Source organism: Lithobates pipiens, unplaced genomic scaffold (assembly GCF_037356315.1).
Source record: "Lithobates pipiens isolate NorthernLeopardFrog02 unplaced genomic scaffold, aLitPip1_a1.2 Scaffold_22, whole genome shotgun sequence".
NCBI classification, from domain to species: domain Eukaryota; kingdom Metazoa; phylum Chordata; class Amphibia; order Anura; family Ranidae; genus Lithobates; species Lithobates pipiens.
Window position 1 is genome coordinate 123,822,336 of NW_027507784.1, and position 18,635 is coordinate 123,840,970.

Here is an 18,635-nt window from a genome sequence, read left to right on the forward strand (position 1 = left end):
TGACCTGGGTCTCTGGAGTTTGAAACACTGAGGTGGCAAAAAAAAAAAAAACTCTGCCAGCTCCTGCCCTCCATCTTGCACTGCTGTGCCTCTGTATACAGAACTGCTCTGCCTCCCTCGCTCCGCTCTGCTGTGATAGTGACACCAGCAGAGACAGGGAGAAAGAACCGGCCTCCTAAATGGCAGGACCGCGGCGGTCTGGATGGGACAGTGACTTAGTCTGGATCCAGATTGAGATCCGCTATTTAGTGATGCTTGTCATAAATGTATGTTATTTTGACAGATTGAGCAGGTGCACGGACAGAATTAGGAGTGGGTGAGGCTTGTTAATACCTGTTGCCAGCCCATCAAAATGCATGTTACAAGCGCTTTGATGCCATTTACTTCTATGGGCTTCACAATGTACTAAAATGCTGAAAAAATAGACATGTGGTATTTTTAAAAATTTGCTGCACTGCAGCACTAAGATGAAAACAGATGCACGTTTTGTTATACCCACAATAAGGATTGTATTTTAGAGCATCAAAACTCAAAATACAATGTATCACGATTTGTGAATGGTGTATCTTGAATCAGGATTTGTAATTTAAGCTCCTTATATTTAAAAACTGTGTAATTTCTGGATTCTAATTACACTCACCAATAATCTACTGATTAGGCCACTCCCAGTTGACTAAAGCTTATCACTTGACTTTATCTGTATCCTGCTCTAGGAGCTTTAAATGACTGTACAGATCAGCCAAAAGGAGCCGAATGCTCCGCCTAGCAGTGCACCTGTAGATGTGATAAATGAAGCATTGCTGGCTTTTAAGAAACTGTTACATAAAAGCTGATACTGTGGATTAAATCTATAGATAACAGCAGGTGTGTGACAGAGGATAATCAGTCTGTGATCTGAAACATTCTTTATGGTGAAGGGAAAGCTGCGTAATTTACTTTTATATTTAAATAATATTAACTCTATTTGGTGACATGACATCAATGGGAGTTAAATTAGCTTCCATCAGAAGTAGATACACGTCATATACAAAAACCATGGCTACATTCACAAGGGCGATTAGCAGACCCTGCGACAAAAATCTGTGAATTCCTGAATCTGGAGTGACAGGGGTGTGTGAATAAGGCTGGCCATAGATGGAGCGAATCTCTTTCAAAATGAAGGAAGGAAGGAAATAAATCGCTAAATTACCCCATCAACACAGTCAGTGTTGATTGGGGGAATCCCTTCCGCGGAGCCATTATTTTCTTCCAGCGGCTGTTATGACACAGCTATAACAGCCGCTAGCAATAATCGCATGTACAATCTTACAGGCTGGTTGCACCGACGTTGATTAATCTACCATCTTGGGTACATTCAGCCTGCCCATACATGGTTCGAACCTCGACCGGTTCCTGCTGAACCGGCTGAGATTCAAACCATCTATGGCCAACAGAACTATTACCTGTGGTTATTGTGGCTGGACACACACAGAATGTGTTCAGCCATGATCACCACAGTAATTACTGGCTGTGCAAGCAGTCGCAAATAGCTGCGGCCGCCATCATTCTGCCATTGCATTGGCTGAGCATGTGCACCTCTTTGCATACATCTGCAATTCCAGGTGCAGAAATACACTAGTTCGTGCCATTGAAAATCCCATGTACAGTAAAACCTTGGTCTGAGAGCGTTTTGCAAGACATGCAACATTTTTGAATAAATTTTGACTTGATATACAAGTGATGTCTTGATATAACAGTAGCGGCATGTCACAACGGAGTATAAAAGAGAAGAGAGGTGACTCTAAGTGTAGAAATATGGTTACATTTAATAAAAGTACAACATATTGCTACACTTAGAGACGCCTCTCTTCTCTTTTATACTCTGTAGCTTCTGCTGGATTTTGCTTTTAATCCCCTTGTGGAGGCTTCCATTTGTGGATGGACATTTTATGGTTACACAACCTATCACATTGCTATAAATCTTTTTAAACTGAAGAACCTATGAATAAATGGTTGTGGATATACAAGTGCTTTGGATTACAAGCATTTTTATGGAACAAATTATGCTCACAATCCAAGGTTTTACTGTACACTATATTGTCAAAAGTATTGGGATCTTTGGCTTTACACCCACATGAACTTTAACGGCATCCCAGTCACACCTCTGACACACAGCACAGCCTTGTCCGGCAAGGCAGGAGACCTGAATTTTGTTTACTGCACTTAAAATGTACATGTGGTCAAAATTTAAATATTAATTTCCATTTTCGCACGGCTGATTAGAATACACTATATTGTCAAAAGTATTGTGACTCCTGCCTTTATACACACATGAACTTTAATGGTCCGTAGGGTTCAACATTGAGTTGGCCCACCCTTTGCAGCTATAACAGCATCAACTCTTCTGGGAAGGCTGGCCACAAGGTTTTGGAGTGTGTGTATGGGAATGTTTGACCATTCTTCCGGAAGCACATTTGTGAGGTCAGGCACTGATGTTGGACGAGAAAGCCTGGCTCACAGTCTCCACTCTAATTCATCCCAAAGGTGTTTCATCAGAGTAGGGTGCAGGCCATTCAAGTTCCTCCACCCCAAATGTACTCATCTATGTCTTTATGGATCTTACTTTGTGCACTGGTGTCCAGTCATGGAACAGGAAGAGGCCCTCCTCAAACTGTTCCCACAAAATTGAGAGCATGAAATTGCCCAAAATATCTTGGTATGCTGACGCCTTAAGAGTTCCCCTCACTGGAAATAAGGGGCCAAGCCCAATCCCTGAAAAACAACCCCACACCATAATCCCCTCTTCACCAAATGATTTGGACCAGTGCACAAAGCAAGGTCCATAAAGACATGGATGAGCAAGTTTGGGACGGAGGAACTCTACTGGCCTGCACAGAATCCTGACCTCAACACGATAGAACACCTTTGGGATGAATTAGAGTGGAGACTAGGAGCCAGGTCTTCTCGTCCACATCAGTGCCTGACCTCGCAAATGGGCTTCTGGAAGAATGGTCAAACATTCCCATAGACACACTTCTAAACCTTGTGAACGGCCTTCTCAGAAGAGTTGAAACTGTTATAGCTGCAAAGGGACACACGTTACCAAAATCAGAAGGGAAAATTCTGAAGACGAGCTGTCAGCGGATTTTTGGATTGTTAGAACAGTGCATTCGACAGACGATTTGACTTTTACATCAGACAAAAGCTGGATGTGCAGGCTATAAAACTTTTGTCCGACGTGAACTCAACGTTTGATTTTCAGATGGTCAGTACAGAAATCCATCACACAAAAGTCGAAAGTACAAACACGCATGCTCCGAATCAAGGAACAACTGGGAAGAGTTTGGTCTTGTAAACTACTGTGCGTAATTTAGAATTCGTGACGCAGCAATTGATGAAATGTCAAAATTCTCATCTTCTTTAATGGGATAATAATGAAGCTGCTTTGCATGTAGTTATGTCTAACGTATTTTAAAATTTGTTTTGTATGATCTGAGAATCGTGAATCAACGCTCACCAAAATTCTACCAACATGAAAATAGCAGGAGCCCAAAGGGTGGCGGTTGAGAAATGAACTTCCTCTTTATACTCTCATAGTAAGTCACTACGTACGTGTTTGGCAAACAACAATTTGCGGATAGTTAGTATGCTAGACCAAATTCTGCACATGCCCTTTTGACAAAAATCAGACGCTTGGTCATCCAACAACCAGACCGTGTGTACGAGGCTTAAGACAGGGATGCAATTAAAGTTCATGTGTATGTAAAGGCAGGTGTCCCAATACTTTTGACAACATCGTTTATTCTAATCACCTGTGTGAACATGGAAATTAATATTGAAATTTTGACCATTTATACATTTTAACTACAGTAAACAAAATTCAGGTCTCTTCTGCCTTGCCAGACATGGGGGGTCAGAGGGGTGAAAATCTTCAAATGGGCAAAATTACAAATCTTTTGGCATATTGAATAGTTTATATAGATGTATTTATTTGTGTATTTAGCTGTCTGCTTTGTGTTCAGCTTTAGGCTCATTAGTTATTGTGCACATTTGGAAAAAGAGAATTTCTCTTCTTGCCATCTCTGAAAAAAAAAAAAAAAAAATCCCTGAATATACTGTAGCTATGGGAACTGTGCATATTTATATGATAATGACATATCATTTTTATTATGTTCATCATTTCTCATCGCAGCAGAGATGACGATTTGTTGAGATAAGCTTTCAGCTTCTACTGCGTAGTTCTATTTTGTACTGTAAAAACACCATAACCAAGTTCATGTGGAGGTGCAATTTCTGTTGCCCCAGGGTCTACCTAGAACATGCAGGCCGACAGCTATGCTGGGACTACACATCTTAGTATGACATCACAGCTAGCCATATTTTGGTATAGACAGTATTGTGCACAGTATAATTATAAAAAAAAATCCCAGAGTGATAGTTTAAAAATGATGAGAAACAGATACAAGTGTAAAATTTCCTGAAGCCGTAAACGAGCAAGAAGTACAGTCATGCTTGTGAAAGGAATGTACAGTCATACATTTTCTTAATTGTTCTTCTTGGTTCTGAATCTCACAAACGCTGTACTCTTCAGCCAATAAGTATAGGACACATCCAGAATAAAGGGCCAGGGACGGGTGTGTCCCCCAGCATATCTCCACTAAACAAACAATGGCAACTTGGAGAAAGGGAAAGGTGTGATGGGGGCAGTTCTTAGCTTTCGTTGAGCTCTGGGTTGGGTCAGTGAGACTGCAGGGATCAGGACATCCTGGTTTTAAGGCTGACGTTGATCTTTGGCAGACTGCTCAGCTCTGGGTATAAATAGATGTTCACCTGTAACCTGCAGTACTGATCATCCTGTTAGACTTCTGACATTGCCAGAGGCAGCCACAAGCCACAGGTGAGTGAGAGAAACAGCCCAGCAATAGGCTCAAAGGATTACTTTTAGTTATCTTCCCCAATTTCTCTGTTTTTTTTTTAACTTTCTATAGTAAACCCTGTGTATACTTAAATTAATAGAAAATATTATATGCAATTTTGGAGTATTTTATACAGCAACAAGAGTTTTTTGTATATTGTTTATACAAGGGTTTTGACAGCTTTGGCACCTTACTCATAGGGAAATCTGAGATCACCGTTCTTCAGTACTATTGGTATATATTTATCTTTACAGACACCATGAATTCCAACCTGTCTTTTTGTTGCCTGCTAATCCTCCTGTGTACTGTGATGAGTGAGGCTGCCACCCGAAAGCCAAAAAGACAGCCAACACCTGATAACGCTGCTTCACCGAAGCCTGATGCAGAATCTAGTGAAGCCCCTGTCGGTCAGCCCAAAACTCTTGACAGAGGTGAGTGTTTCAAAAGATGCTACTGAGGGTGGTCTTGGTGGAAAGGTATACACTTATTAAAATAAGACGTGGAAAGGCTTGCAATCGTGGAGACATTGCAGATTGCAGTGGTGGGAATTTTTTATTTTTTTTATAGTGGGAGCTGATGAATATGATTTATTCTTTTCTTTGTAGGCTGGGGTAGTGACATTGCATGGATCCAAACCTATGAAGAAGCCTTAGCCAAAGCCAGGGAATTGTAAGTAGATCCTTCATGCCATCAGATACCTGCATGTTTTTTTTTTTATCATTCATAAGGTCAAATCCTTACGTGTATGGGTGGATTACAGTTTTCTTGTAACAAACTTGGAATCAGAACCATTCAGTTATAAAATTCTATTGCACTGACGTTAAGTTTTATTGCACTTTACATAGATAATCACTAAACTGTGTTTGCAGCAAAGGCTTAAAAATAGTCATGTAGCTTTTATCATAATTCTTTTCTTTTGTCAATATTTCATTGTAGAAAGAAACCTCTTATGGTGATTCATCATCTGGAAGACTGTCCCTTCAGCCAAGGTAAACTTATTGATTATCGGTTTTAAAATATAGCCAATAAGAGGTTTTTGCAAATTATATAAGTAAAACATAAACACCATGTAGGACCTAAGGGGGAATGTAATATGGAACCAATGTAATATTTGTTAAAAAATGCATTGTCCTCGTGAACCAGCAGCAAAAATAAAGTTTTCTCTGGTCCAAGTAAAGTACAATGTCATCTCTTATGAATACAATTCCAGCTTCTGGTGCCTAAGAAAAAATATAAAGCTAAAAAGTAGAGCTGATAAACTAAAACATTAGTTTGCTGGTCATCATAAATGCTTAAAGTAAGATTCTGGTGTAATTTAAATTATTATTTCTAACCTCTGCTGGTTGCCAACGTATGATGCCAGTCATTGTAACCATGAAAGCCTAATAAGTTTGCTTCTGATTTTGGGACCCAACGGGGGTTGATAACAACCATAGAGTCATGTTAATTTTAAAACAGTCCTAAACATAAGCCCGGAGTTGGATTTTTTTTTTTTTTTTTAAGATTCTAGCAGCAGGAGGCATAAGCTGCTTGGCACCTCTGCTTAGTGATTCATGCTGGTCAGCTCCACCTTGACAGCTGACGTCAATCTAAGGGGCGGACTCTTAATTTAAATTAATGAGCACCGAGTTCCTCCCTATCTTTGAGTTGTTCCTAGACCTGCCCATCTACTGAACAGAGAGATTGGTTTTGAAAAATCATCAAATACTCCGCAAGTCCCAAAGAGTAAAATAAGTGGCATAGTAGTGCATTGTGATTTATATACAGTAATACCTCGAACTGCGAGTAACGCAGTTTAAGAGTGTTTTGCAATATGAGCTATTTTTTTTAAATCCTCACTCAGTTTGCGAGCGTTGTCTTGCAAAACGAGCAGGATTCAAGCCTCTAGGGTGTGCAGTATCCCATTTGGCCAGAGGTGCGGGGGCACGGCGACACTCAGAGCCATTTGAAACTGCTCAGAAACACTCAGTTTCCAAGTGTCTATGAGTGCATCCGATCGGTTCTGAGTGCTCTCCATGTGTTTCCAAATGTCTCTGGTGCCCCCCACCACTGGTTACATGCGGTACTGCATACACTAGCAGTGCACTGGAACGGATTATCTGAGTTTCCATTATTTACTATAGGGAAACTCGCTTCGATATACGAGTGCTTTGGATTACAAGCATTCTTCTGGAACGAATTATGTTCGTAATTCAAGTAACCACTGTAGTTAGTTTAATGAGACACTGGCAGGGTAGAAAATGCCATGCATGCCTTGTTTTTTTAAGGTGCATAATATTCATCTTTTATTTAGTACTAGGAAATTTACTAGCCTAGAATACGACAATCTGACACTTTTGTGGCTTCATGCTTGTTCAGGGTCAGCCACTCACTATGTAGTGGCTAAAGGATGACAGCCATGGAGTAGTTGTGGACAGTTTCATAGTTGTGTGTTGACACATTATTCATATATAGCAGTAACATTCCTATGGCAAGCAAAATCTGATCAGCTGGAAAACAACCCAAGTTTTTCTTTCTAATGGTTATGTAGGCAGTAAATTTAATCCATAGCTGGAATCAGATTGAAACCGTGAATCCCTACTAATATGTACCGAAAGGATTCAGTGCTCTAAATCTATTTGTCTCGTGTCCTACCAATGTTCAATAAAACAGATCATTTCATTTTCTCTCCCATATCCAGAACTGAAAAAAGCTTTTGTTGCCGATGCCCTGGGACAGAAACTGGCTCGTGAAGACTTTGTAATGTTGAACGTAGTTGTGAGTTTTCCAGTATTTTTCTGTAATTAATACATAGTTAATTTGAATATTATATAAAATTAAATATACAAAAAGATTATATATATATATATATATATATATATATATATATATATATATATATATATATATATATATATATATATATATATATATATATTAAAAAAAAATCATTTAATCAGGCACAGGATACTACAGTACTTTTACTACAAAATAAAAAAGAAAGGATACCTGCCTGCAACAACTGTATCTACTCTTTGCTTACAGCACCCTATCGCTGATGAGAACCAGTCTCCAGATGGCCACTATGTACCCAGAGTCATATTTGTGGGTGAGTTGTGTTCCCATTGCCAAAAAATAAAATTTTGTCTTGATTTGGACTGTTTATCTCATCCCGAAAAAAAGTTTAGTTAGTGATTCAATGTAATTCACACGTATTAACCAGCATTTTTTTCCAGGGAAAGCTTGACTTTCAATACTCGTGTAAAAGTTCTTATTTAAGACACTTTGCCTAATTAGACCCACAGTGCCTTATTCCCAGTATCTAGAATGATGATAATATAAAGACTTGGACATTATAGTCTATTTCAGGATAAATCTACAATGTCTAGAATCTAAAATGCAAGCAATGTGTATTCTAGACATTCTTTGGTTCAACTATGGTTAGACTTGGATTTTAATGAATTACGGGAAGAACTTGCATATACTAAATTTTTCGAATTGCATAGTCTTTACATTGTTTTTATATATACATATCATAAGAGATTCGTTTTATGTAAATAATCTTATGCAATAATCAACATGCATAGTTGGCTGACTCATTAAAAACAAAGCCCTCTCTCTCTGGCTGATAATTTAAAGAGACTTTGCACATACCTTCAACATCTCCCAAAACCGTGCTGTCATGGGGGGAATGCTTAGCCCTTCTCACAAACTCTGGCACATTGTAGTAGTGAAGGTTGCCAATCCCTCACTGCCTTTTGTTTCCCTCCTGTCTTTGACAAAAAGACATTTATCAGTTAACAAAAGTTGCCCAAACATATGCAACAAACATATCCCCTAATCAAAAGGCTTCTGGCATAAAAACAAATGATATAACTAGCAGGAAAATTGAACATTTAACCGCATATCCAGTTTTTCATGCCTGTGCACAAACAATACAAGCTGGTCTTCTGTGTATGTGCTTATCAACAAGAGGCTATCAGCATTATTCTTACCTTTGGGGGATAGGGAGACCAACGATCTATCCATTAGGGCTTGTTCATGCTTGCTTAAAATACTGACACTTATCAAATGCGCCTATAGCGTTAATGCGCGTAATAGGGGCAGTTAATAAGCATTTCATGAGCATTAAAAAAAGCTCCCCCCAAATGCCCAATGCATGCTTGACATGTGTTTTTGGTGCATTAAAACTGCACCACAAATGCCTATTATTAACTGTAATGTACTAGTGCACCGCATCTGCATGCTGGTGTGGTTGCAACACGTTATCATAGACTTGAAGAGTTTCAACTCCTTTTAAACTTGACATGAGGCTTTAATTTTGAAGTGAAGCATCGCTAACGCTTCATCTTTTGATAAACAGCGGTGTGTGCTATCCATAGTTCATTTGCATAGGCATTTGAGAACATTAAAAACGCCCCTCAAACACTTGCTTTCAATGCCAGTGTGAAATAGGCCCTAAGCCCCGTACACACAGGCAGAATGTTGGTAGACATTTGCCCGTACAAAAAATACTGGCCAACATTCAGCCCGTGTGTACATTGGTCTATCCGACAGAAGCATCCAGCTTCTGTCGGACGTGCATGCTGGAAAACTATTAGCCAACCAACATCCGATCAGTGCTTTCAGCCAACAGCAGAGAGCGCTGATCAGAGTGTTCTGATGGGGGGGGGGGGTGCCCCCCTGTCAGAACACAACAGCCCAGTGGGAGATTTTGCTGGACTAACCTCACATGATTAGTACAGTGGCTCCAGACCAGAACGGTCAGTTTTTTTTGTGCAACCCGCAGTGTACCAGGCTTTAAGCTATAGACTTCTCAAGATCATTTATAACATTATCTTTTGAGATCCGCTTTCTGCTTTGTGGCCCATTACTGATAAAATTGTACAAAAAGGGCATTCATCTTCATTCATTCATACCTTAGCACCTAGGTTCTATCATATTAAGCCATCTCGTAAGGTATATGTCCACCTTTTGCAAAATAGTTCTTTATGATGAAGCAAATTTGCTGTGTTTAAACCTTATACATACTATTGTTTTCAAACTGTGCTTGTACTGAATTTTACAATAGTGGTTTAATAATTATAGAGATGTTCAAATGAAAAGTATTTTCATGAGTTCTTGCTGTCTTAGTTGCATAGTTAATGAAAGTTTAAATGTCCTAAGCTGTGGTCTTTGTCATTTCTTTGTCACTTCTTCTAACAGATATGTTTTTTACAGATCCATCAATGACTGTCAGAACAGACCTTGCAGGAAGATACTCAAACAGACTGTATGCCTATGAAGCTGGAGACATCCCAGAATGTAAGTATCACTGGAAAACGGTTTTGCGAAAAAGGAAATAATTATACATGTATTCATTAGTTTACTATAAAACACATTTAGTAACTGTAAGGGGCAACAGAGATATCGTTTTTTAGTTAGATCAAAATTAATGTTTTTGTTTAATGGTGTTTAAATTATTTTCTCATTATCCTAAAGCTAAAGTGACAAAGCCTTTAGAACCCTTTTTGACCCAACAATTGTTTACTTAAAAATGTGATGCACAAGAAAAGTAGAGATGTTCTCTATCGTGACAAATCAGAAGCCATCTGATATAATTTAATGTGGATTATAAAATGTAATCTGACTGGTTACTGTGAGCAACAGGCTTAGCCAATAAGAGGTGCAATTTCTATGTTAAATAGTATCCGTTATTTTAGGGGCAGGGCTTACACCCAGAGGTCTGCTATGTTCCCCAATAAACAGTAGGATAAATTGGGTCAATTGGCTATTGCTGATCTACCTCTGAAAATGCTAGTTTCCTGGTAATTTTGTCGATTCAACTGGGAATACGTATGCAAACTGAAATTCTGGCCTTACTACATGCGTGTTCAGTGTCTGTGATTTTGACAATATCGAAGACAGTGATAGCCAGGCATCCAACATTTTCAGAAGGTAGTCAGCAATGACAGTCTACATATTTTTCTCCTGACAGGTTTCTTTGTATTGATCTTACCCTTTCAAAAAATTTGTAATGCTTCAACCACTGTAAATGCAAGTTACTTATCACTTATGGTTTGCATAGTGTAATGATTATTTTACCATCATGATGACGTTAACACTTGCCTTTCCTTATATTTCACCAACAGTGGTTACAAACATGAAGAAGGCTAAAATCCTCCTGCACACAGAGTTGTGAGTGCCCAGAGAAGGGAGTCTTCCAGTGCTCCAATGGTGACCAGGAAAGCACAGCGTAGCACAACCCAGGAAAGACCAGCAAGTCCCTATTTAAACAGTCCCTCACCTATATGAAACATGGTGAACTTGACCAGAAAGAACGCCTAGAATCCTCATTTACAAGGTCTCCTCTGGTTAGGTTAAAGTACATTGGCTTTATTCTTTTTAACTCACAGCTATTTAATATTTTTTCACCTCTGTGCACTCCCCTATTTAATTGAAAAGATACATAATGCACATATTAATTTGAACTTACATTCTATTTAATATAGTGCTGTATAAACAGAGCAACACCCATCAGTCAACATTAGTCTACAATACACACTATAAATCTGTCCCTTATGCAGACGCCAGTACTTTGCAGGAGTCTCTAGAATTTACAACCTTTTACAGGCTGTCAGAACTGTAGGCCTCGTTTTTTTTCCTCACTGAAAATATTTTGTCCAAGTTATTTTATTATTTTGCTTTGTGTTATTTTATACAATCCACCTAATTCCGGTGGGCAATGTCACTAAACATAGGCATTAGGGGCTCCTGTTCAGGTTTTTTGCACACACTTCTTTGGATCAACAGTTCACCTCCTCTTTAACTTTATACATTTTATATGAATATTTACTGTGTATTTTTAACTGTATCAAATAAATATTTTATCGGAAGCATTCTGTCTACTGAGTGGTTGACTGCACATTAATAAATACAAGTTTATTAGTAAGCAAATACTAATTGCATGATGTCTGCAAACAGAAAAGATCAACCTAGTCATAGCTTTGTTTATGCATAACCTAAAGCTATAGAATATTTTTCAGTGAGCACATACATATTTATTTATTGTATTAGATTAATGATATATGAATATGGGGGCATTCAGGTTTGCTCATCAGATACACATGCTCCAGTCCATAATTTGCGTTGCTGCATAATGTACTGCTATTTCATATAAATCAAATCTGAGTCTACTGACTGATTGAAATCAACATGCACTCCTTGGCTATCCTCAAACGACGGTCCTCCAGCTGTTGCAAAACTACACATCCCATGAGGCATTGTAAAACTCTGACATTCACAGACATGACTAGGCATGATGGGAATTGTAGTTCCTGAACAACTGGAGGGCCGTAGTTTGAAGACCCACGTGTTAAAGTGTAATTCCACCAAAAAGGCTTTTATTGCTGCCTATGGTCACATTGGGGAGATATATCCTCTCTTCCAAAGGCAGCAATACAAAGCTTTCTAGACTTTTGACAATCTAAAAAATGTTTTATTGTGCTATGTTCCTGTTAGAGCAAGGGATACAAATTTAGGCCCATTTACCAATCTATTCATAAATAACAAATAGCAGCAAACAAAATATTACAGCAGTAACATGTTACACTCTGAATACAGGTATAATGTGTTATAAAAGGTGAACTTTTATCCTTTAAAAGTCTAAGTTCACTTTTAGTAACATGTTACACTTGTATTTGGGTATGAAACTATGCTCCAACCCCTGTACTATTCAATTCCCTGAAGTTCTTCTCCTTGCACCTGCTGTTACAAATTAAAACCAGCGTGGCTGTGAGGGACTCTGCCAACACAACCATGTCATTTATAGACAAGAATCTGTGAACAAATGAAGGTACAGGCAGAAAAATATAAGCAGTATCTGCTGGATCGTGGGTGCAATGCTCTGCAGACTCCTGAGAAAAACAAGATAACTGCACATTTTTTTTTTACCTGCAAAAAATGTGCAGTTGTTTTTAAAGGGTGAACTTATTCTTTAAACAAAAAAAGTAAATAAAAAAACAAGTAATTGATCTAAGCCAGCAAGAGCACCCTCTAGTGGCTAATCTACACATCTTTCTCTTTTAACTGCTTGCCGACCGCCTCACGCCGATATACGTCGGCAGAAGGGCTCGTACAGGCAGAATATTGTACCTGTACGAGGCCTTTTAAGAGGCGGCCAGCAGGCAAGTTCCTTGAGTCGGGTCGCGGGTCCCACGGACTCGATCGCCGCGGGGCTACCTTCGATCGCCTCACGGGGAGGAAGAACAAGGAGATGCTAATGTAAACAAGCATCTCCCCGTTCTGCCTAGTGACAGTGTCACTGATCTCTGCTCCCTGTGATCCAAGCAGAGATCAGTGATGTGTCACACACAGCAACGCCCCCCACAGTTAGAAACACGCCCCGAGACACACTTAACCCCTACACTGCCACCTATTGGTTAACCCCTTCACTGCCAGTATCATTTACACAGGAATCAGTGCATTTGTATAGCACTGAGTGCTGTACAAATGACAATGGTCCCAAAAATGTGTCAAAAATGTCCGATGTGTCCGCCATAATGTCGCAGTCACAATAAAAATCGCTGATCCCCGCCATTTAAAAAAAAAAGTTATTACTAAAAATGGCATAAAACAATCCCTTATTTTGTAAATGCTATAACTTTTGCGCAAACTAATTATCGCTTATTGCGATTTTTTTTACAAAAAATATGTAAAAGAATACGTATCGGCCTAAGCTGAGAAAAAAATATTTTTTTTATATATTTTTGGGGGGTATTTATTATAGCAAAATGTAAAATATAATGCATTTTTTTCAAAACTGTCTATTTTTTTGTTTATAGCGCAAAAAATAAAAAATGCAGGGGTGCTCAAATAGCACCAAAAGAAAGCTATATTTGTGGGGAAAAAAAGGATGTCAATTTTGTTTGGGAGTCACATTGCATGATCGCGCAATTGTCAGTTAAAGCAATGCAGTGCAGAATCGCAAAAAATGTTCTGGTCAGGGAAGGGGTAAATTCTTCTGGGGCTGAAGCGGTTAAAAGAAGTATGGACAAAACTCTTTTGGCCACTTCTCATGTGGGTCACAAGCGTACACCAAGACTGGCCATATATTCTACAATTTTAACAAAACCATATAATACGAGGTCACACCTAAACACTTTCAATTTGTATGCAATCAGGCAGGCCCTTGCACTACATAGTTGAATGTAAATCTAAAGGAAATTGAATAAGAAAATTGTATAATGTATGGCCAGCTTTACTTGTGCTCTCCTATGACCCAGAATCAGCCAACAGAAGGCTAAAGCCCAACTCTAGAGGGATTGACGACAATGTTGTAATCCACCCAGATGCCTTAAAGCAGGGATATGCAATTAGCAGACCTCCAGCTGTTTCCGAACTACAAGTCCCATGAGGCATAGCAAGACTCTGACAGCAACAAGCATGACACCCAGAGGCAGAGGCATGATGCGAGTTTTGCAACAGCTGGAGGTCCGCTAATTGCATAGCACTGCCTTAAAGGCTTCTGGCTCATCCTCTCATTGCGCTGCCGATTCTGATGAGTCAGCCTCTCACGCCTGATGTTCCAGTGAGCACTGGAGGAGCAGAGCAGAGAACCTGTGATTGACAGTCACAACTCTTTGCTCAGTGAAGACAGAGAACTGGTGGCCACTGGTGATCAGTGGTTACGTGCAAAAAAAAAAGCCCATAAAGACATGGAGGAGCGAGTTTGGGGTGGAAGAACTTGACTGGCCTGCACAAAGTCCTGACCTCAACTGGATAAATGACAGCGGGGGCTGCGAGCCAGGCCTTCTCATCCACATCAGTGCCTGACCTCACAAATGCGCTTCTGCAAGAATGGTCACACAATCCCATAGATGCAACCCTAAACCTTGTGGGCAGCCTTCCCAGAAGAGTTTAAGCTGTCAGAGCTTCAAAGGGGGGGGGGGCAACTCAATGTTGAACTGTACACACTGGGATGCCATTAGTTCATGTGCGTGTAAAGGCAGGTGTCCCAATACTTTTGGTACTATAGTGTGTAAACATGATAGTGCCATGCAGCACAGCCTACATCAGTGGCCAGACTTTTCTCTTCTGCAGTTAAACAATAGTGTTTGCTCACCTGACTGCACCAGTCTAGAAATGGCGACATGGGCAGTGAAAAAGAAGCAAAAGACTAATAACTCACTGCTCTGCTTCCTCTCAGTGTGCCCTGTATGGAAGCTTGTGTGTAATACAGCAAAACCCAATAAACCCCAAGTGCTGCTTCTCCTTCACCCCAAGTGCTAACTTCTGCTATGCGGGGGCATGGAAGAGAGAAGTTAAACTCACATACTAAAAGTCAGCCATAGACAGTTCAAACCATGTATGGGCAGGCTGATTGTACCCAAGTCAAGTCTTCAGTCGTGTCCGATTTTTTTATGCAATTGCCAATGACTATAGCCGCTAGCAATAATCACTGTGTATTCTCCCTGTGTGGTTGTTAGGGGAGCCAACCCTGCAAGGAGAAAGCTCCGCGGGAGGGATTCCACCCTTCAACACAGGCAATCAAGCGATTTTCTTTCCTGCAACCCATGGTTACAGGAACGAAAATTGCACGTCTATGGCAGACTTTATACTAGTTGCATTAACACGAAGGCCCCTTGCACACAGGCATCAAAATTTACAGAGGAACTTGAGACACTCGTTTGCAAGGGGACAAAAACTGTGTGTAAAGACCTGAGTAATGTTGAGTACAGGCAAGTAAAATTCTTCATTGCCAGTATTTTAATATACCGATTTATACTTGTGTAAACATGCTTATAGACATGTAAACAAGTGCATTTGAGTACATTTCTGTACTTGAATGTTTTACTGCTCTGTACTCAACGCTGTATTACTGATTTTTACTCAGTTGTGTGCAATGCCCCTTAGACAATAATACATCTCATTTCAGATCAGTAAAAAACTCAGCATTTTTTGACTCCTATGTGTAATTGGTGTTTTTAGTATCTGTTTGGAGTTCAGCTTTATATAAGGTTAATTTAATTACAAAACGTACATGAAAATGACTTTAAAGTGTCCACTTTTCCCCCAAAAAATTATGAAAAGGTGGCGTACTTAAAGCGGGAGTTTTTTTTTTTTTTTAAAAGCCAGCAGCTACAAATACTGCAGCTGCTGACTTTTAAAATAGTGACACTTACCTGTCCAGCGCGCCCGCGATGTCGGCACCCGAAGCCGATCTCTAGATCTTCTGTCAGGTGCTGCTGCCGCCATCTTGGGTATGGGAATCAGGAAATGGAGCCTTTCGGCTTCATTTCCCGGTTCCCTACTGCGCATGCGCGAATCGCGCTGCGCAATAAGGACGCTCCCCGCTGCCTCTGGGAGCTGTGTGTTTCCCAGCAGGCAGCGGGGCACTTGCGGAAAGGGGCGGGCACTTGCGGAAAGGGGCGTAATCTACGTCCCTTTCCGCAGAGAGCTATCCCGGAAGTGGGTGCAGAATACCTGTACTGTACAGGTATCTGCACCCCCCTCCCCCCTGAAAGGTGCCAATTGTGGCGCCGGAGGGGGGGAGGGTTCCGATGAGCGGAGGTCCACTTTAGGGTGGACCTCCGCTTTAACTCCATGGGTGATTAGCAGTCACTGTCCACTCAGGCGAAGCAGCAGTCCAGAGATTTCAAGGTCCTGCTGTTCCTACCCTTCTTTATTTTAGGCTTCTGGGACAGATCAGAGCGATTCTGATTGGTCACATGACCATTCGGACCAATCAGAATTGCTCTAATTCATTCTGGAAGCCCTAAGGAAAGACAGGAAAGAAAAACAGGGCATTCAAATCCCAGGACAGCTGCACTGGCTGCATGGGCAGTGACAGCTAATCACCCACATAGGTACATGTAGCAGGGACCGGGGAGGAGAAGGGTGTAGAGTGTTAGGTGAATTTACCCTTCAAAGCTATTTTTATGCGACTTTCATGGTGGGGAGGGTGTAGGGCAGCCATTCTCAGCCTTTTTAACACAGAGGAACCTTTAAAATAAAATCTCAAAAAAACCCCTACTAATAATTATTTTATCTAAAGCTTATGGCACATTAAATTGATAATCTCCAGGAAGAATGCTTTTTACATTTGTGGCAAGTGGAAAGAATCCCCTTCCTTACAGATAGTAAAAAGATCATTGGTTTCAAGGATACTTATCTTGGAGGCAGAAGTTGTCCTTTGCCCAAGGAACACCTAGCAACCTCTGGAGGAACCCTAGTTGAGAAAGGCAGGTGTAGGGTGTTCCTTAACCTTTTTTATTTTGTGAAACAGTAAAAGTATGCTTTAAAAGTGATCCATTTTTTTTTAATAGCAAACAGGTTTATGCTTATCTGCTCTGTGCAATGGAATTGCACAGAGCATCCTCAAACCTCTTCTCTGGTCCCCGGCCAGTGCTTCTGGCTCCGCCCCCGCGTCACAGGATTTGACTGTAATATATATACCTAATATATGGAATATATATACCTAATATAAGAATCAAGAGTTCACCATTACCAAGTAAAATTATATTATTTGTAACAGAAGCAACATGAAAATCCTTAGGCCGTAGGGAACTTCAACATGAATTAGAGGGGTGGACAAAGATTGCATGGGTGTTAGGTACTGAGTTTGCATAATCCAAAAGAATAATGAAGCTAAATCATTGGAATTAGAGTTGCCTGGCTATCTCCAAGTTTAAACTTTTTATCCAATGACTGGAAACAAACATGGTGCTCTTTAACGTGACACTAAAGTCTCATTTGTTGCTGCTTTAAAAATAACAAACATGTTATATTTACCTGCTCTGTGCAGTGGTTTTGCACAGAGCAACCCAGATCCTCTTCTTCTTAGGTCCCTCTTGAGGGCACCTGGCCCCTCTATCATGTCCAGTGTTCCCACAGCAAACAGCTTGCTATGGGGGCAACCGAGCCGAGCTGCAGCTCCGTGTGTCCATTCAGACACGGAGTTGTGGTTCGGCTCCACCTCCTCTCTCTCTCCCGATTGGCTGACCATGATTGACAGGAGCAGGAGCCAATGTCTCAGCCAAGTCAGGAGAGAGAGCACCGGCTGGCTGAGACACTCATGCACATCGCTGGAAAGAGATGGGCTCAGGTAAGTATTAGGGGGGCTCCTGCACACAGAAGGTTTTCTATCCATAGAATGCATTAAGATAAAAAAAACCTTCTGCCTTAACAACCATGTTAAGTCAGATAAAAGTCCAATCACATAGTCATACTGTTCAAAACCAGTTGCTTAGCAAACACTGAAGTTAGTAAATCAGCAGGACAGCCAGTATTTATATACTTCTTTGGCAGGAATAAAAAAGTTTTATATTTATCCTACACACCCGTACCTCAGCATTCAGCTGGCTGTATAAGAAACGTCTCCATTACTTCCTGGACAGACCTTGGGACACAGGAAGGAGTTTACCAGCTGACCTCATTAGCACACACCTTGCATCTGCCTTCCCCCAGATCACTACTACCCACCTCCTCAGGTGCACGGTTTTCCATAGCAATCAGCGAATACTGTGCTCACTAAATACACAGCCATAGATCGTTCACTTGGCAGAGTGTGCAGGGGCTGAGCAATCAGATAACGGCCTATGTGGATAGAGCTGTAGTATTGGAAACAGGAGAAGTATGTCCTGGGTTCTGTAAAGCTCAGCATACACTATACAATCTGATTGTACAATCTACTTTCCATCTACCATCAACTAAGTAGTGCAAGGACATGAATAAACCAAAAACTCCCTGTGTCCAGCAAATATTATAACTGTGAAATTGGAT

General features: G+C 40.5%; 1 protein-coding gene and 1 long non-coding RNA gene across 2 annotated transcripts in view; one reads left to right on the forward strand and one right to left on the reverse strand.

Annotated features, from left to right (window-relative positions):
* LOC143924135 (uncharacterized) overlaps nt 1-10,100 on the reverse strand; it is a 27,866-nt gene extending 17,766 nt beyond the window's left edge. The window contains exon 1 of the long non-coding RNA XR_013261827.1: nt 8,529-10,100. This is a non-coding gene — a long non-coding RNA (uncharacterized LOC143924135). The remainder of the gene's footprint in view (nt 1-8,528) is intronic.
* LOC143924134 (anterior gradient protein 2-like) lies at nt 4,716-11,749 on the forward strand. The gene is made up of 8 exons (XM_077448205.1): nt 4,716-4,876; nt 5,150-5,326; nt 5,501-5,564; nt 5,832-5,884; nt 7,576-7,652; nt 7,920-7,983; nt 10,095-10,178; nt 11,006-11,749. Exons 2-8 carry the CDS (start codon nt 5,155-5,157, stop codon nt 11,053-11,055), a joined length of 564 nt encoding a protein of 187 aa, XP_077304331.1. The 5' UTR covers nt 4,716-4,876; nt 5,150-5,154; the 3' UTR covers nt 11,056-11,749.
* The last annotated feature ends 6,886 nt before the right edge of the window (nt 11,750-18,635 follow it).

Excerpts from the sequence above, each read along its gene's own strand:
- LOC143924134 (XM_077448205.1), top strand. The coding sequence starts at position 5,155 with ATGAATTCCAACCTGTCTTTTTGTTGCCTGCTAATCCTCCTGTGTACT. Across the intron at positions 5,327-5,500 it reads GCCCAAAACTCTTGACAGAG|GCTGGGGTAGTGACATTGCA; the intron begins GTGAGTGTTTCA and ends TTTTCTTTGTAG. Across the intron at positions 7,984-10,094 it reads ACCCAGAGTCATATTTGTGG|ATCCATCAATGACTGTCAGA; the intron begins GTGAGTTGTGTT and ends TGTTTTTTACAG.